At 41.9% G+C, this 20,915-nt stretch overlaps 1 protein-coding gene across 1 annotated transcript in view; it reads left to right on the forward strand.

The window, feature by feature from the left end:
• LOC111977356 (ras guanyl-releasing protein 3-like) overlaps positions 1-9,627 on the forward strand; it is a 32,728-nt gene extending 23,101 nt beyond the window's left edge. Inside the window, exon 14 of the mRNA XM_070448466.1 lies at positions 3,221-9,627. Coding sequence (XP_070304567.1) covers positions 3,221-3,229 — 9 coding nt within the window. The 3' untranslated portion in view covers positions 3,230-9,627. The remainder of the gene's footprint in view (positions 1-3,220) is intronic.
• The last annotated feature ends 11,288 nt before the right edge of the window (positions 9,628-20,915 follow it).

Here is a 20,915-nt window from a genome sequence, read left to right on the forward strand (position 1 = left end):
GGGTTCCAAATATGGTTAAAACAACTACATCAAAACACAACAGCCTACATCGAAAACATCAAAGAAAACATCAAAAGACATTACATTATTACTCAATTATTACAAACATACAGTATAAAATCCACAATAACTTTACTGTGTGTGTAGAGTTAGGACTGTTACGATGATCGTATTACAGCCACTGTGGCCACATACTCAGCCCAAAGGCACAACCGCCACTGGCCGCAAAAGGCATGGATTTTTTTAGGGGGCATTAAGGCCACACAAAGGGGATGCCGCCGGCTAATTTGAGGCATTATCAAGTGTTTCTCAGTTTGTGAATGAGAGACTGATGAAGTGTGTATAGCCTGCGCTAAAAATAAAGAGGAGATCATGCCTTTCAAACAACTTTTTTCAAATCAGCATTAGAGTCTCATCATGCAGTGTTAGAATGTATTAAAAATCAAAACATATAGCCCAACGTTTGAAAACAAACTAAAGTTGCATAAATAACTCTAAATTAAGCATATAGGAGTACTTATTTCTTTGTTAACAGCTCAAATCGTTTGGAGAAAATATCCTTTCTATTTTATTCAGTTTTGTTCAATTGTATTCTTACTACTATAAAATAATTCCACGGAATTCTAAACAAATCTTGTCTGCTAAGTGAACTAGTGTAGCCCACAGCCATATGGCATAGCCAGATCAGAGCCTAACGTAAGGACAACTCAGAGTATGCTATTCTGTTCTGAAAATGTACTACATTTTCTTCATATCATGTTTCTTTAGACCTGTCTAAAACAAATAATGGATTTATTGTGTGGTGTAGGCTAAATTACATAGATTGATTAGACTTGCGTGGAAGCCAGGAGATGCTAAATGTGTTTATGTTAATTAACGGTGAGTTACTGTGAGACTGCCAGTTATTTGCACGACAATCACCGGCTGACAAAATTTCATGACCACCACAGCCGCATGTGAGTGCGTGTGTGTGTGTGTGTCACTTCACAGTCCGCAATGTTCTGTGAGGTGCTTTCAACACGTCAATACCTCTCATAAAGAAGTAGTGATGCAGTCAATCTGATCTGTACTTTGAGCCAGGAGAGATTGACATGCATATTATTGATATTAGCCCTCCATGTACATTTAAGGGCCAGCCGTGCTGCTCTGTTCTGGGCCAACTGTAATTTGCCTATGTTCTTCATTTTGGCATCTGACCATATAACTGGGCAGTAGTCCAGATGTGATAAAACTAGGGCAAAAAGGACTTGTTTTGTTAATAGCAATGTCAAGAAAGCAGAGCAGCACTTTATCACAGACAGACCTCTCCCCATTTTAGCTACTGTTGCGTCAATATGTTTTGACCATGTCAGTTTACAATCTAGGGTTACACCAAGGTGGAGGGTTTAGTGAATGATTTGTCCCAAATTCAATGATTTTAGTTTTTGATATATAACAGGCTGATTTGTCGGCTGTTTGAACCAGTGCTTTGGTATTCTTGGATAACGGAATTCTTTTTGCTTCCCTCCAGGCCTAAGGAAACACACTTTCCTGTAGGCTTAGATTGAAGAGATTGCAAATAGGAATGGCAATATAGTCCGCTACCAACCTCAGTAAAATCCGTCCAAGTTGTCAGTACCAGGTGGTTTGTCATTATTGATAGACAACAATAATAAAAAATGTTCCACACTCACTTTACAAAATTCAAAATGACAATGCTTGTCTTTCATCATTTGGTCAGTTATGCATGGATATGAAGGTTCAGAGTTTGTTGTTGGCATGTCATACCTAAGTTTGATAATCTTGCCAATGAAAAAGTCATTAAAGTAGTTGGTAATAGAGGGTTTTGTGATGAATGAGCCACTGATTCAATGCAGGATGGAGCTGAGTTTGCCTTTTTCCCAAAAATATAATTTATGATGCTCCAAAGATTTTACTATAATCTTTTACATTTCTTTTTGTTTCATAGTACAGTTTCTTCTTCTATTTGTTTAGTCACATGATTTATCAATTTACAGTACGTTTGCCAATCGGCTGTGTAGACAGACTTATTTGCCATTCCTTTTGCCTCGTCCCTCTCAACAATAATGCTTCCATTTCTCATCAATCCACAGGGATTTAGCCATTTTTAGAGTCAGTTTCTTACTGGGTGCATGATTATTATACTGAACAAAAATATAAACGCAACATGTAAAGTGTTGGTCCCATGGTTCATGAGCTGGATAAAAGTTCCCAGAAATGTTCCATATGTACAAAAATATTTTTGCACAAAAATATTTTTTCACAAAAATGTTGGCCACACATTTTACATCTCTGTTAGTGAGCATTTCTCAGTTTCCAAGGTAATCCATCTACCTGACAGGTGTGGCATATCAAGAAGTTGATTTAAACAGAATGATCATTACATAGGTGCACCTTGTGCTGGGGACAATAAAAGGCCACTCTAAAATGTGCAGTTTTGTCACATAACACAATGCCACAGATGTCTCAAGTTTTGAGGGAGCGGGCAAATGCCATGCTGACTGCAGGATTGTCTACCAGAGCTGTTGCCAGATAATTTTCTGTTAATTCACTACCATAAGCCGCCTCCAATGTTGTTTTAGAGAATTTGGCAGTATGTCCAACCGCAGACCACGTGAAACCACACCAGCCCAGGACCTACACATCCGGTTTCTTTACCTGCGGGATCGTCTGAGACTAGTCCCCGGGAGCAGATGAAACTGAGGAGTATTTCTATCTGTAATAAAGCCCTTTTGTGGGGAAAAACTCTGATTTGCTGGGCCTGATTCCCCAGTGGCTGGGCCTGATTCCCCAGTGGGTTGGCCTATGCCCTCCCAGGTCTAATTCATTTATTGAAATTTACTGATTTCCTTATATGAACTGTAACTCAGTAAAATTGTTGAAATAGTTTTCATAAATATGTCAAGTGCGGCATCTGGTTGCTCCTCAATAAACAATACAACACAATATTCTTTACATCTTCAACATAGGAATCACTACAGAACCTGTATGATCTCTTATACACTATTTTAGGCCAAGCCTTCAGAACGTAAAACCATATCATTGGCCTATTTGTTACCAATGCAATCTAATTGTAAAGAAAAACAAGAATACAATAACTGAATGTCTATTTACAGTAGTGACTTCTTGGGAATACCTGGCTAGTCTGTTCCTGTCTTCTCTCCTCTATCGTGAGCTCTGAGTATGTGACTACAGTGCGTGTCTCTCCTCTTGCACTCAGGACAGTTGACTTGGAGACACCAAGGGCCGAACCCAGGGCTCCAGGAGGCCCTTGGAAGCCAGCATCAGGAAGCTCTCCTCACTGGTGCTTGAGGCCCCCGTTTGGTGACCTGGAGTAGGATGGACTTCCTCTGACCTATCCAGACAGGTCTTCAGTGAACCACATATGAATACTGATGTTTAATCCCGAACCAGGGATGTGAGTGATGGGACTGAAAAAGCCCTTGTCCTCAATGCTCCCCAGCTCTACACACCCTGCCTTCACAACCCATCAGTGTCATTGGAAAACGATCCTGGACTACTTACAGTACATGTGATTTAGGTTTGTTGGGGCTCACCAGTGTTTGACTGACTGAACGTAAATGAGCGGGTGTCTACCTGTGCCTGTATGAATGTCGGAGCATGTACATGCTTCCTATTTAATTTGTGTGTGGTCTGTGGAGCACACATGTGTTTTATCTACTGTTGATTTGCTGAAAAAAAATAAGTTATTTGGGTCACGTGGCTTAGTTGCAAAAGGAGGTAAAATGTTTGATTGACATTTTGAGGACACTGAACGTTTTATGATGGACTGGGTGGGGGATGCAAAGTGAGAATGCATTTGGAGATGTGAGAATGCATTAAGAGATCAAGATGTAAAGCAATAGAAAGTTAAAGGTGAAGATGAATATGAGGGAAAAAGTGGCAGGTACATTGTTCCTAAGGGTAATGGATTAAAAGTGGCAGGTACATTGTTCCTAAGGGTAATGGATTAAAAGTGGCAGGTACATTGTTCCTAAGGGTAATGGATTAAAAGTGGCAGGTACATTGTTCCTAAGGGTAATGGATTAAAAGTGGCACGACATGTAGCATGACAACTGACGATCGTTTATGTGCCAGTTCTATATCTTAGTCTGGAATACAAGAAATGGTACAAGAAATGGTACACTGAGACTTGTGTTATAAATTTAAGGAATAGTTGTCTTTTGGTTAGTCAAGAAAGCTTTATTATTTTCAGCCTTATTATTTCAAAGGGATTTGAACTCTGTATCCACTCAGGACAATGAGGTAAACTACAGAGACTTTACATTTATTTATGGGTTTAGGTATGTGATATTTCATATAGTCAGGCGATTCAATGTTTAAAGTATTCCGGTTATTTCAAAGCATTGCAGGCTAAATATGTGAATATGAGTCAACAATGTTTCTCATTGTCCACATAAATAGAGACACCATTTGAGTGACCTTTGACCTATTTTCATCAGCTGAAGAATCAAGCCTGTTGCATTCAGGCAGAGGTAATGGAATCTCCACTAAGCCTTCAGTCAGTGGAGCACTGATTACGCACTTGCTTACAGTGGCACCAGGTGTGAGCCCAGGTGCTTGTGCTGTGGTTGCCAGGCATCAGTTGAGTGAGCAGGTCAGTTCCTCCATCACCAAGGATACAGCAGGTTACGTAAGGGGAGGGAGTTTATTTTCATCTGTAGAGAGACTTCTTGTAGGGCCTCAAGGTAGGGACAAGTAGGTACGGCAGGTGAGTTTGACAAGGAGGTCTCTGTAATGACAATAGAGTCTGACCTCTGTTCGACACAGTAGGACAGAGCCAAGAACAGGACTGCAGGGTCAGAGGACTCCATGTTGGGGGAGGAGCATGGGGGAAATATTGTGTATATTAGCGAGATATCCAAGGCTTCATATACAAGAGTTAAAAAGGTCCAATGCAGCCATTTTTTAAAATCTCAACATCAAATTATTTTTGTGTAACAATTAAGTACCTTACTGTGATTGTTTTCAATTAAAATGGTCAAAATGAAACAAATAGATTCTTAGCAAAGAGCAATTTCTCAAGCAATCATTTTGCTAGAACTGTCTGGGAGTGGTCTGAGAGGGGAGGGGAAAACTAGCTGTTATTGGCAGAGGTTTGGAACTCTCTTTCTTCTTCTCTATTAACTAATTTACCTCCTGGTGATGTCACCAGGCAGACCAAAGCTCTGTCCCACCAAAACAGGCTGAAATTTCAGGCAGTCTTTTCCAACAGCTCTTACGCAAAGGGCATTATGGAAATATACGGTATATAAAACACATGGAAATTACGTTTTTGACTGCACTGGGCCTTTAAGGGATGACAATGATTCAGTGCTTAGTGGGTGACATGAGTCAGAGCAATGTCGCTCTCTTTGCTGCTGGACTACTCATGGATAATGTGTTGTTCCTGCAAGGTCTCCTAAACCCACAGTATCATCATACCTGGCTGAAATCAAGGACAGCAAAGTGTTGTGATGCCACAGAGGTTCTTTCCATATGCTTGGCTGAGCTGCTTTCGAGTACATTGGTCTGCATAAGTTCTCATTGATCTTGTTGCCAGATCTTATATAGCTCTACTGGGGTTGTTACGTGTTGGGTATTGAGAACATACACATGCATGTATAATGTTACACTAATGAATGCCACTAATCTGACCTTTGAATTCTCTGCTTGTCTCACACTCACATACACTTATATATACAAAAGTATGTGGACACCCCTTCAAATTAGTGGATTTGGCTATTTCAGCCACACCCGTTGCTGACAGGTGTATATCATCAAGCACACAACATTTGCAGTAGATTGGCCTTACTGAAGAGCTCAGTGACTTTCAACATGGCATCGTCATAGGATGCCATCTTTCCAACAAGTCAGTTCTTCAAATTCCTGCCCTGCTAGAGCTGCCCCGGTCAACTGTAAATGCTGTTCTTGTGAAGTGAAAACGTCTAGGAGCAACAACAGCTCAGCCTCGAAGTGATAGGCCACAAAAGCTCACAGGACGGGACCGGCGAGTGCTGAAGCACGCAGTACCTAAAGATTGTCTGTTATCCGTTGCAACACTCACTACCGAGTTCCAAACTGCCTCTGGAAGCAACGTCAGCACAAGAACTGTTTGTTGGGAGCTTCATGAAATGGGTTTCCATCAGTGGAGGCTGCTGAGGGGAGGACAGCACATAGTAATGGCTGGAACGGAGCAAATGGAATGGCATTAAACACATGGAAACCATGTTTTGATAAGATGGCGTCGAAGAGGATGGCTGACGTTTTACATGCTCCTAACCTACAGTTTTTTTGCAACTTATTTTGTAACTTATTTTGTACATAATGTTGCTGCTACCGTCTCGTATGACTGAAAATAACTTCTGGACATCAGAACAGCGATCTACTCACCACGAACTGGAAGAAGCTTTTTCCTTTAACGAGTCCGACGAGAAGGATATACTGCTTTCCTGGGAACAGGCCCAAATCCCTGTCATTTGCGTGAAGAAAAGACGGAGGAAAAGAGGGAAAAGGTCGGGCTGCCTTAGAATCTATAGGCGAGCGAGTAAACTACCCCTGCCATCCGTTCTACTTGCTAACATGCAATCATTGGAAAATAAAATTGATGACCTACCCTACCAACGGGTCATTAAAAAACTGTAATATCTTGTTTCACCGAGTCATGGCTGAATGACAACACGGATAATATAGAGCTGGCAGGATTTTCCATGCACCGTCAAAACAGAGAAGAAGCTATGTCTGGTAAGACGAGGGGTGGGGGTGTGTCTTTTTGTCAATAACAGCTGGTGCGCGATGTCTAATATTAAAGAAGTCTCGAGGTATTGCTCGCCTGAGGTAGAGTACCTTATGATAAGCTGTAGACACACTATCTACCAAGAGAGTTCTCATCTATATTATTCATAGTCGTCTATTTACCACAACAGACCAACGCTGCCACTAAGACTGCACTCAACCAACTCTATAAGGCCATAAGCAAACAAGAAAATGTTAATCCAGAAGTGACGCTCCTAGTGGTCGGAGCCAATGCAGGAAAATTTAAATCCGTTTTACCAAATTTTTACCAGCATGTCACGTGCAACCAAAGGGAAAAAAACTCTAGACCACCTTTACTCCACACACAGAGATGCATACGAAGCTCTCCCCTGCCCTCAATTTGGCAAATCTGACCATAATTCTATTTTCCTGATTCCTGCTTACAAGCAAAAACTAAAGCAGGAAGTACCAGTGACTCGCTCAATACGGAAGTGGTCAGATGACGCAGATGCTACGCTACAGGACTGTTTTGCTAGCACAGCCTGGAATATGTTCTGGGATTCATCCAATGGCATTGAGGAGTATACCACCTCAGTCATCGGCTTCATCAATAAGTGCATAGACGACGTCCGGTGACCATACGTACATATCCCAAACAGAAGCCATGGATTACAGGCAACATCTGCATCGAGCTAATGGCTAGAGTTGCCGTTTTCAAGGAGCGGGACACTAATCCGGACGCTTATAAGAAATAGTGCTATGCCCTCAGACTAACCATCAAACAAGCAAAGCGTCAATACAAGTTTAAGATTGAATCCTACTACACCGGCTCTGACGCTCGTTGGATGTGGTAGGGCTCAAAAACTATTATGGACTACAAAGAGAAACTTTGTAGAGCTGCCCAGTGACGCGAGCTGCCCAGTGACGCGAGCTTACCAGACGAGCTAGAATCTGGGTTTGGTGGATGCCAGGAAAACGCGACCTGCCCGAATGCTTAGTGCCAACTGTACATTTTGGTGGATGAGGAATAATGGTCTGGGGCTGTTTTTCATGGATTGGTCTAGGCCCCTTAGTTCAAGTGAAGGGATATATTAACGCTACAGCATGCAATGATATTTTAGATGATTCTGTGCTTCCAACATTGTGGCCACAGTTTGGGGAAGGCCCTTTCCTGTTTCAGCATGACAATGCCCCCGTGCACAAAGCGAGGTCGATACAGAAATGGTTTGTCGAGATCGGAGTGGAAGAACTTGACTGGCCTCCACAGAGCCCTGACCTCAACTCTATCGAACACCTTTGGAATTAATTGGAATGGCGACTGCGAGCCAGGCTTAATCGCCCAATATCAGTGCTCGACCTAACTAATGCTCTTGTGGCTGAATGGGAAGCAAGTCCCTGTAGCAATGTTCCAACATCTAGTGGAAAACCTTCCCAGAAGAGTGGAGGCTGTTATAGCAGGAAAAGGGGGACCAACTCCATATTATTGCCTGTGAGTTTGGAATGAGATGTCTGGCGAGCAGGTGTTCACATACTTTTGGTCATGTTGTGTAATTACCACAAAATGACTTTATTGCTTGTTTTGAAAAAGATTGAGTTATCATGCCTATAAGGGATATTACGACAATGACAACTTCACTTCTACAACGACATACTTTTTTTGTATTCAGGACACATTCCAACAAGACTTTATATTATTTCAGTTAAATTATTGTCAACAATATTGATGACACTATTATCAACATTAACTGGTCTACTTGAGAAAAGTGTGTTCTCACTTGATTGTACGTTTGTCATCTATTTTCATACTGTCTAATGTATTGTTTATGGAGAGCATTTTCTAGCATTGTTTAATTAGCCATTCTGTGCCAATTTTATTTTATTTGTTGATGTGGCAAATTTATACACATTTTTATAATGTACTGTATAAAACTACAGATTTTCAGCACCTAGTATTCAGTTTAGAATTGTCAGATTGTTATTGAAGGTTACCACAGAAAACTCTCATTCAATGCTTTCCTGAACCCAATCATATGGCAGTGTTTTTACTCCTTGCGTATTTTTGAAACAGTGCAATGTACCGTCTCTAGCCCTGTTACCTGCTGACAGTCTATGTTTGAGGGAAAAGTAAAGCCAACACATATTCTGAGGCCAAAAAAACTGTCACTGCAGTCCAATATCAGATGCATTATTAGAGAGGCAGAATTCACCAACTAATCAAAACTTGAATACTGGATTTATGTATATAATATGAATGCACCCCTGGCTGAAGCTGAAGCGCAGCTGGGTCATGCAGCAAGACAATGATTCAAAACACACAATCAAGTCTACATGAAAATGGTTAAAAAGCAACAACAAAAAATGCTACTTCATAGGCTACATCCAAATATATACATTACTTTGGTCAAAATGACAATTTTTATTTATGTGTTAAATGCATTACCTTGATGGATTATGTTGGGGTTATGGTCTTTAAAAACATAGTGTATTTTTGAACAAAGGAAAAATAAAGTGATGATAATATAATGTATTTATAGAAGTTTTACATAATTCCTATGAACCATCTGCTCTTAGTAGCCTACTCATTTCCCATATATTTTCATATTTCACTATTATGTATACATCTGCTCTATACTGTGTGTCAATGTTGTCCTGCTCCATCTTGTCGACCATGTGCTATGGTTTGATTTGCCAATTCTGTCTTCTCTCTCTATCTCTGCTTAGTAGACCTATGTGTGTTGTATCTTCACTGGGGGGGCACCATGTCTTAAAGATATCACCTGGAGTGCTAAGAATTATGTTTCTCCATATGTGGCATGTAATCTATCGACCTTTACACTGTAAACGACCAAATAAAAAATTGACTCCTGTTTATCAGACTGGAGTACCAGTATTTTTTACATGTTGAACCAGTGGGACGTAGAGAGGGAAGATGGGGTGTCTACAACATGATGTCTCCCACAGGGAGCAGGTACAGGTCAATTTAGATCTAATTTAGAAAGAGGAGGCAACATCTGGAAAAATGCCTTTCATGTTCTATTTAGATGTCTGAAAACATGTAAAATGTGTGTTATCAGCCACCACCCTCTAGTGGTGGCTAAATGGCACAGACCGTCTACAATTTATCATTGTAAATCAAACATACCAAGTGATATGGACGCTCATTCCTGCCACGAAAAAAATAAACCTGACTACCAGTTATGAGATAGTAAGTCAGAATTATGAGTCTTTGTTATGAGATATGTAAGTCATAATTAAATTCATAAGTCATAATGAGATACTAAGTCAATTATGAGATAGTAAGTCATTATTATGAGATAATTACTTACCATCTCATAAATGACTCACTATGAGATACAGTGCTGTAAAAAAGTATTTGTCCACTTTCTGATTCTCTACTTTTGCATATTTTTTTTACTGAATGTTATCAGATCTTCAACCAAAACCTAATATTAGATAAAGGGAACCTGAGTTTACAAATAACAAAAAAAAGATATACCCAATTTCCCAGTGTGATAAAGTAATTGCCCCCTTACACTGAACAAGTGGCTGTGGCACCTTTAGCTGCAATGACTGCAACCAAATGCTTCCTGTAGTTGTTGATCAGTCTCTCACATCATTGTGGAGAAATTTTGGCTCAATCTTGCATGCAGAACTGCTTTAACTCAGAGACATTTGTGGATTTTTAAGCATGAACTGCTCGTTTTAAATCCTGCCACAACATTGACTAGGCCATTACAACAACAAAAAATGTTGTTGCTTTTTAACCATTTTCATGTAGACTTGATTGTGTGTTTTGAATCATTGTCTTGCTGCATGACCCAGCTGCGCTTCAGCTTCAGCCAGGGGTGCAACTTTGGTTTTAGAAGTGGGGGGGACATCAAAGCCTACCTCTGAGGCATCCGCATGGTCGTAAAGCACACCGTTGCCTCGTATTGTATCAGATTCCAATGACAAAACTGCAATTTCAGAATGTCCCCCCGTCCCCAGTGAAAGTTGCACCCCTGGCTTCAGTTTACAGACAAATGGCCTGACATTCTCCTGTAAAATTCTCTGATACAGAGCAGAATTTATGGTTCCTCCTATTAAGCCATCCAGGTCCTGAGGCAGCAACGCATCCCCAAACCATCAAACTACCACCACCATGCTTCACTGTTGGTATGAGGTTCTTACTGTGGAATGCAGTGTTTGGTTTTTGCCAGACATAATGAGACTCATCTCATCCAAAAAGTTGACTCAAGTATGCCAAAAATCACCTGGAAGCACCTGGATGATCATCAAGACTTATGGAAGAATGTTCTGTGGAAAGTATAACTTTTTGGACAATATGGGACCCGTTATGCCTAACAAAAAGCAAACACTGCATTCCACAGTATGAACCTTCTACCAACGGTCAAGCATGTTAGTGGTAGTGTGATGGTCTGAGGATGCTTTGCTGCTCAGAATCTGGATGACTTGCCTTAATAGAATGAACCATGAATTCTGCTCTGTATCAGAGAATTCTACAGGAGAATGTCAGGCCATCCATCTGTGAGCTGAAGCTGAAGAGCAGCTGGGTCATGCAGCAAGACAATGATCCAAAACACACAATCAAGTCTACATGAAAATGGTTAAAAAGCTAAAAACTTGAAGTTTTGTAATGGCCTAGTCAGACCTAATCACAATTTGAGATGTTGTGGCAGGACTTGAAACAAGCAGTTCATGCTTGAAAACCCACAAATGTAGCAGAGTTTAAGAGTGGGCCAAAATTCCTCCACAGCGATGTGAGAGACTGATCAAAAACTACAGGAACCATTTGTTTGCAGTCATTGCAGCTGAAGGTGGCACAGCCAGTTATTGAATGTAAGGGGGCAATTACATTTTCACACAGGGGAATTTAGTATTACATAACTTTGTTAATTAAATAAATACTTATTTTTTTGTAAACTCAGGTTCCTTTTATCTAATATTAGGTTTTGGTTGAAGATCTGATAACATTCAGTAGCAAAAGTATGCAAAAATAGAGAAAATCAGAAAGGGAGCAAACACTTTTTCAAAGTATTGTATATATCATAACTACATATTGTAAGCTGACAATTGTGGAAGTATTATAGTCCATCCTTAGTTTTATTGAATTTGATTAATACTTGAAAAGAAACCAGTGTGTTTTTGTTTACGTTAGCTTGTTATAACTAGGAATGGTGTAAAAAGAGGCTGCAGTTGCTGAAGATTTTTGCTGTTGCAAATAGTTTTGACTGGTATCTCCTCAGTTACTTTAATGAAAGACGCCACCTAATGCTGCTTATAGACAAAAGTGTGTACATACTTGGATGTAAGAAAGACTGCTTGAATGTGTGAATGAATGAGTGGTGAGCAATAAAATCTAATTAATTTAATGATGCCTGGCATCTTATGTGTTTATTTGGTCATACATGGGGTATTTCGGCTTTAATTGTGATCACCAGTTTTGTACACTTAATTTGAAAACAAGTGGACCCAATTTAGCACCTTTGAACTATTGATAATGTAATCAGAGTATAATTTAAAAACTTGTAACGTTATTGCTAATCCTAGGTCCAGGGTGGGCTTTTATTTTGAAGTGCGGGATACCGGCTGTTGAACCTTTACCGCTTGAAGTTCTTCTGCATCCAGTCACACTGTCAAAGACAGTACAGTATGATAATAGGCTTCTCCAATATAAATCCCCAATCAGATTTGTAGGCTAGCTAAATTTATTGTAGACACGTCATGGGTTTAACGGTCATCTCGCGCTAAACTGCGCATGTCGTCAACTCAAGGGCACTACTTCGATATAAAGTTATTTTGACGAAAATGAAAACGTGTCAGTTTGTCAACTTCGATATAAAGTTGTTTTGACGAAAATGAAAACGTGTCAGTTTGTCAATTTCACGAGGTTGGAGTAATAACATGTTTAACTACCTAAGACATTGGCTCGAATCTAGTTTGTGCCTTTAGATTTCTAGAAAATTAACAAGGAAGAACGTTCCACTCATTGACTTCTCAAACCCAGGCATGGTCTGTTTGGCAAGCGTTCCCAGAAGTCTCGCGAAGTTGCGCCTCTGTTTAGAAACTCGACACAGTCGTGAGCTCATAACAATCCCTAGCTAACGACGAGTACATTATTTGTTAGACATTTGGTCGTATCCGTGATAAGATTGATAGCTATCATTAATTGAAGTGCCGCGACAATGTTTCGTGGTTTTCACAATCCGGAAGAACTTCCCAGGGGACCTGGTCCGTTTGTCCACCCATCCCGTCATGTACCGTTACCTCCACCCGGTCCCTGCTATGGAGGGCCCTTCGGCCCGCCACTCCATATTCCACCACCTGGACACTTACCTCCTGGATCGGGAAGTGAATACCTCCACTGGCCCATGAGAGAGCATTATATGAATGTACGTGTCAGCGAATGTGCTTTTCAACAAGTCATACCGTACCGAGTTCGTTTCTTCATCAAATATTTTGCTGTTGGAATCGCTACTGTAGCTCGCTAACTACTTGGTTTATACTTAAACTAGGATGCTGATAGACATGGTGCACAGAGCCAAAGCACCAAAATGTTGATGATTACAATGGTCAGCTAACTATGTTGATGTTTACATGTTGTTTGTACCTCAACCAGACCCCACACTGCAGCAGTTTCTCCATTGACCGCAGTACAGTGATAAGTCTGGGCAGTCAACAGATTCTCCCACCATACACACAGCATCTTCAGATGCCACAGTGGCCCACCAATCCTTTGGAACCACGTCAAAGAAACGAGAGGTTGGGAAATGTCAGGGTTCATGGATTTTATGATGCATACATAGTTTAGGGACGATTCCATGTCAGCATAGGCAGAAAATATGTTTGGTATCTCAGATTGTTCAGTCTATTCTCACATAGAAACTTGATTGGGAGGAAGCATGTTTGACAGGTTTTTTATATTTGTATCACAAACAATTTACAAAACCATGATTTAAGTGGCTATTTTAGTCCCTTTTTAGACCTGTACATGCTCTCGAGAACCCGAGGTGGCATTCAAATCAAACTTTATTTGTCACATGCACCAAATACAAAAAGCATTTCACAGTAAGGTCTACACTTACTTACAAGCCCTTAACCAACAGTGCAGTTCAAGAAGAGTTAAGAAAATATTTACCAAATTAACTAAAGTAAAAAATAACACAATAACATAAAATTAATGAGGCAATATACGGGGGTACCGGTTAGTTGAGGTAATTTGTACATGTAGGTAGGGGTGAAGTGACTATGCATAGATAATAAACAGTGAGTAGCAGCAGTGTACAAAACAAATGGGGGAGGGGTCAATGTAATAGTACGGTGGCCATTTGATTAATTGTTCAGCAGTCTTATGGCTTGGGGGTAGAAGCTGTTAAGGAGCCTTTTGGCCCTAGACTTGGCACTCCGGTACCGCTTGCCGTGCGGTAGCAGAGAAAACAGTCTATGACTTGGGTGACTGGAGTCTCTGACAATTTTATGGGCTTTCCTCTGACACCGCATATTATATAGGTCCTGGATGGCAGTAAGCTTTGCCCCAGTGATGAACTGGGCCGTACGCAGTACCCTCTGTAGCGCCTTACAGTCAGATGCCGAGCAGTTGCCATACCAGACGGTGATGCAGCCGGTCAGGATGCTCTCAAAGGTGCAACTGTAGAACTTTTTGAGGATTTGGGGACCCATGTCAAATAATTTCAGTCTGCTGAGGGGGAAAAGGCGTTGTCGTGCCCTCTTTACGACTGTCTTGGTGTGTTTGGACCCTGATAGTTTGTTGGTGATGTGGACACCAAGGAACTTGAAACTCTCGACCCGCTCCACTACAGCCACGTCGATGTTAATGGTGGCCTGTTCGGCCCGCTTTTTCCCGTAGTCCACGATCAGCTCCTTTGTCTTGCTCACATTAATGGAGAGGTTGTTGTTTTGCCACCACACTGCCACCACACTGCCAGACCTCTCATTGTTGTCGGTGACCAGGCCTACCACTGTTGTATCATCAGCAAACTTAATGATGGTGATGGAGTCGTGTTTGGCCATGCAGTCGTGGGCGAATAGGGAGTACAGGAGGGGAGTAAGTACACACCCCTGAGGGGCCCCAGTGTTGAGGATCAGCATGGCAGTCGTGTTGTTACCTACCCTTACCACCTGGGGGCGGCCCGTCAGGAAGTCCAGGATCCAGTTGCAGAGGGAGGTGTTTAGTCCCAGGGTCCTTAGCTTAGTGATGAGCTTCATGGACACTATGGTGTTGAACGCTGAGCTGTAGTCAATGAACAGCATTCTCACATAGGTGTTCCTTTTGTCCAGGTAGGAAAGGGCAGTGTGGAGTGCGATTGTGATTGCATCATCTGTACATCTGTTGGGGCAGTATGCGGATTGGAATGGGTCTAGGGTATCCGGGAGGATGCTGTTGATGTGAGCCATGACCAGCCTTTCAAAGCACTTCATGGCTACCGAAGTGAGTGCTACGGGGTGGTAATCATTTAGACAGGTTACCTTCGCTTCCTTGGGCACACTGACTATGGTGGTCTGCTTGAAACATGTAGGTATTACAGACTCAGTCAGGGAGAGGTTGAAAATGTCAGTGAAGACACTTGCCAGTTGATCCGTGCATGCTTTGAGTACACGTCCTGGTAATCCATCTGGCCCTTCGGCTTTGTGAAAGCTGACCTGTTTAAAGGTCTTGCTCACATCGGCCACCGAGAGCGTTATCACACAGTCATCCAGAACAGCATGCTTCAGTGTTGCTTGCCTCGAAGCGAGCATAAAGGGCATTTAGCTCGTCTGGTAGGCTCGCGTCACTGGGCAGCTCGCGTCTAGGTTTTCCTTTATAGTCCGTAATAGTTTTTGCCACATCCGACGAGCGTCAGAGCTGGTTTGGTAGGATTAAATCGTAATCCTCTATTGACACTTGTTTGTTGGTTGTTTGTTTGATGGTTAGTCCGAGGGCATAGCGGGATTTCTTATAAGTGTCCTGCTCCTTGAAATTGGCAGCTCTAGCCTTTAGCTCGATGTTGCCTGTAATCCATGGCTTCTGGTTGGGATATGTACATACGGTCACTGTGGGGATGACGTCGTCGATTTGTAGGGTAATCGTAGGTCATCAATTTTATTTTCCAATGATTGCATGTTAGCAAGTAGGACGGATGGCAGTGGGAGTTTATTCGCTCACCTACAGATGCTCAGAAGGCAGCCCGATCTGCGTTATCTTTTCCTCTGTCTTTTCTTCATGCAAATGACAGGGATTTGGGCCTGTTCCCGGGAGAGCAGTATATCCTTCTCGTTGGATTCGTTAAAGGAAAAAGCTTCTTCCAGTTCGTGGTGAGTAATCGCTGTTCTGATGTCCAGAAGTTATTTTCAGTCATACGAGACGGTAGCAGCAACATAATGTACAAAATAAGTTAAACAACGCAACAACAAAAAAATCTATAAAAATAGCACAATTGGTTAGGAGCATGTAAAACATCAGCCATCCTCTTCGACGCCATTTTAACTGAACCCCTGCCTTATTCTTAGGGTTCTTAGCCATTAGTACCACTCACCGCTGGCTCCATGTGAACTACACTGCTCAAAAAAATAAAGGGAACACTTAAACAACACAATGTAACTCCAAGTCAATCACACTTCTGTGAAATCAAACTGTCCACTTAGGAAGCAACACTGATTGACAATAAATGTCATATGCTGTTGTGCAAATGGAATAGACAAAAGGTGGAAATTATAGGCAATTAGCAAGACACCCCCAAWAAAGGAGTGATTCTGCAGGTGGTGACCACAGACCACTTCTCAGTTCCTATGCTTCCTGGCTGATGTTTTGGTCACTTTTGAATGCTGGCGGTGCTTTCACTCTAGTGGTAGCATGAGACGGAGTCTACAACCCACACAAGTGGCTCAGGTAGTGCAGCTCATCCAGGATGGCACATCAATGCGAGCTGTGGCAAGAAGGTTTGCTGTGTCTGTCAGCGTAGTGTCCAGAGCATGGAGGCGCTACCAGGAGACAGGCCAGTACATCAGGAGACGTGGAGGAGGCCGTAGGAGGGCAACAACCCAGCAGCAGGACCGCTACCTCCGCCGTTGTGCACTAAAGTAATCCTCCTAACCCCCCCCCTCCCCCTTAAATGAGTTAGATGCACTATTGTAAAGTGGTTGTTCCACTGGATATCATAAGGTGAATGCACCAATTTGTAAGTCGCTCTGGATAAGAGCGTCTGCTAAATGACTTAAATGTAAATGACTTAAATGTATAAACTTTAGGTTTCTTTCCAGTCCACTTGTCTTGAGAATCAATAGAAATGTAAAATTCCCCCAAAATAATTGTGGTATTATTTTTGGTACAAAAGCTGAAGAACATGCGCACATCCAGATACTATTTTCGGTATTATAATCCCAAACTGTATCAATATAATTTCTAGCTACTTGTTTCACCTTGTCTGTAGCAGAAGCATGGAGACAGACGACCTGAAGATGACAGACGACCTGAAGATGACAGAGGCCACCCTAATCATCACAGCAGACACCCCCTGGCCCCAAAGTGGAGGGACCAGAGAGACCCAAGAGATCAGAGGAATCCTGAGCACCAGAGGGATCACAGGCATCCTGATCTTAAATGCAAACTAGGCGAGGGCCCAAAGGGTTACAGGAACGACAGGGAGAAGATCTACGTGAAAGAGGAACGACCTGGAAGCCCCAGGATAAAGATGACTATGGTCTGCGGGCACACTCCACCAGGTCTGCAGAAGTCCAGGGGGAGAGAGGAGAAGGCAATGGTGGATAAGGGCTCTGGTGCTACTTCCTCTGGCCCTGCCAGTGGGAAACACGGTAGGGTGAAACCAGATGAGGTTGCGACCAAAGGAAAGCCCACCCACAAAAAGGATAAAGATAATGGAGAACGCAGTTCCAGCAGTGACAACGAGAAAAGTAAATCTCCTAAAGGCAACAAAAAGAAGAAGAAGAAGAAAAAGAAAGAAAAGGATGAGAAGTCTTAGCTGCTGTACTGCATGTCCTGGTTTGATTGTTTCTGTGGATGACCTGGCATTAGGTAAGTTTGGCATTGTGGTTGTTTCAGAAGTTGTAGCTTTGAAAGTTAGAAGGAAACTGTATTCCTGTGACCTATTCTCTCCTTTTGAGGTTGTCTTTTTTCAACAATCCCTATTGTGTTGTAGTGGATAACAGCACCTTTTCATTAAATGCTGTTGGAGGACAGGACATTCCAGGTGAATACAGCATTTATCATGTTCAGAATCATTTTGCTGCCAGCCACTGATCCCATTGACAATTAACTTACTGTACATTTTTATATTGGGCCATGGTGACATTTGTTTGTGTTTATATTTCACTTGGTTCAACCTTGATTTAGTGCTGCAAATATTATGTAATGTATTTTTGCAATTAAATGTCAACTTTCATTTGAAGTGTGTACTGTGTTTTTCCCTGATGTGAAACTGTTATGATGGAATTATTTTATAATGGAGAAGTTCACCTGTAATTCTTGACATGTATTGTCCTCTGTTATAATCTAGGTGTCAGTAATTGACGGAGGAAGTCCATTAAGTGCATATGAGAATTCTTAGTTTTCATGTTTCTGTAAGGTGATCACTGTCGAGTTGTGCATCTGATTATATGCACGGAACATTAGGAACACCTGTTCTTTCCATGACAAACTGACCAGGTGAAAACTATGATCCCTATTGATGTAACTTGTTAAATCCACTTCAATCAGTATAGATGAAGGGGAGGAGACAAGTTGAAGAATGTTTTTTAAGCCTTGAGACATGGATTGTGTATGTGTGCCATTCAGAGGGTGAATGGGCAAGACAAAATATTTAAGTGACTTTGAACAGGGTATAGTAGTAGGTGCCAGGCGCACCGGTTTGATTGTGTCAAAAACTGCAACACTGCTGGGTTTTTCATGCTCAACAGCTTCCCGTGTGTATCCAGAATGGTCCACCACCCAAAGGACATCCAACCAATTTGACACAATTTTGGGAAGCATTGGAGTCAACATGGGCCAGCATCCCTGTGGAACGCTTTTGACACCTTGTAGTCCATGCCCCGGCTAATTTAAGCTGTTCTGAGGGCAAAAGGGTGTGCAACTCAATATTAGGAAGGTGTTCCTAATGTTTTGTACACTCAGTACAATGCCCTATCAGAGTTGTCCTAACAAAATCAAAAGGTCTCCAATGGCTTCATGGATCACTTTCCATTGCCTGATGAATTATACAAATAAATCAGTCATTTTGCAGTTGTTCAGAGTGCTTTTATGCTCCCGATGAACAGTTCTTGCGCTGACATTGCTTCCAGAGGCAGTTTGGAACTCGGTAGTGAGTGTTGCAACCGAGGACAGGCGATTTTTACAAGCTCCCCGCTTCGGCACTCGGTGGTCCCGTTCTGTGAGCTTGTGTGGCTTACCACTTTGCGGCTGAGCCGTTGTTGCTCCTAGACTTTTCCACTTTCACAATAACAACACTTACAGTTGACCGGGGCTGCTTTAGCAGGGCTGAAACCTGACAAACTGACTTGTTAGAAAGGTAGCATCCTATGACGGTGCCTCGTTGAAAATCACTGAGCTCTTCAGTAAGGCCATTCTACTGCCAATGTTTGTCTATGGAGATTGCATGGCTGTGTGATCGATTTTATACACCTATCAGCAACGGGTGTGGCTGAAATAGCCAAATTCACTCATTTGAAGGGGTAACCACATACTTTTGTTTATATAGTGTATGTTCTCAGTGAAAGTAACGTTAATGTTGATAGACATGAAAATAAAAACAGTTGAAGTCGGAAGTTTACATACACGTTAGCCAAATACATTTAAACTCAGTTTTTCACAATTCCTGACATTTAATCCAATCCATAAAAATTCCCTGTCTTAGGTCAGTTAGGATCACCACTTTATTTAAAGAATGTGAAATGTCAGCATAATAGTAGAGAGAGTGATTTATTTCAGCTTTTATTTCTTTCATCACATTCCCAGTGGGTCAGAAGTTTACATACACTCAATTCGTATTTGGTAGCATTGACTTTAAATTGTTTAACTTGGGTTCAAACGTTTTGGGTAGCCTTCCACAAGCTTCCCACAATAAGTTGGGTGAATTTTGGCCCATTCCTCCTGACAGAGCTGGTGTAACTGAGTCAGGTTTGTAGGCCTCCATGCTCGCACATGCTTTTTCAGTTCTGCCACAAATTTTGTATAGATTGAGGTCAGGGCTTTGTGATGGCCACTCCAATACCTTGACTTTGTTGTCCTTAAGCCATTTGCCACAACTTTGGAAGAATGCTTGGGGTCATTGTCCATTTGGAAGACCCATTTGTGACCAAGATTTAACTTCCTGACTGATGTCTTGAGATGTTGCTTCAATATATCCACATAATTTTCCTACCTCATGATGCCATCTATTTTGTGAAGTGCACCAGTCCTTCCTGCATCAAAGCACCCCCACAACATGATGTTGCCACCCCCGTGCTTCACAGTTGGGATGGTGTTCTTCGGCTTGCAAGCCTCCCCTTTTTCCTCCAAACATAATGATGGTCATTATGGCCAAACAGTTCTATTTTGTTTCATCAGACCAGAGGGCATTTCTCCAAAAAGTACAATCTTTGTCACCATGTGCAGTTGCAAACCATAGACTGGCTTTTTATGGCGATTTTGGGAGCAGTGGCTTCTTCCTTGCTGAGCGGCCTTTCAGGTTATGTCGATATAGGACTCGTTTTACTGTGAATATAGATACTTTTATACCTGTTTCTTCCAGCATCTTCACAAGGTCCTTTGCTGTTGTTCTGGGATTGATTTGCACTTTTCGCATTAAAGTACATTCATCTCTAGGAGACAGAACGCATCTCCTTCCTGAGCGGTATGACGGTGGCGTGGTCCCATGGTGTTTATATTTGCATACTATTGTTTGTACAGATGAAGAATGCTCGTATTCATTTCAAAGCATTTTGCCACATTGTATCCTACTGAACATGATGACCCAGGTGCTGAACCATAATGGCTTGGCTCTTTGTAACTGTAGGAGGTGTGCAAGCTGCTGATCCATATGCGTCACCCAGAGGTGTACCAGCAGCTGAGGGTTGTCCCTCCACGGGGTTATCTGCTCCATGGCCCCCCATGGCTGTGGAAAGACTCTCCTTGCCCAGGCTGTGGCGAGTCTGGATCAAGGTTATTTCAG

This window comes from Salvelinus sp. IW2-2015, linkage group LG18, assembly GCF_002910315.2.
Source record: "Salvelinus sp. IW2-2015 linkage group LG18, ASM291031v2, whole genome shotgun sequence".
Classification (NCBI taxonomy): domain Eukaryota; kingdom Metazoa; phylum Chordata; class Actinopteri; order Salmoniformes; family Salmonidae; genus Salvelinus; species Salvelinus sp. IW2-2015.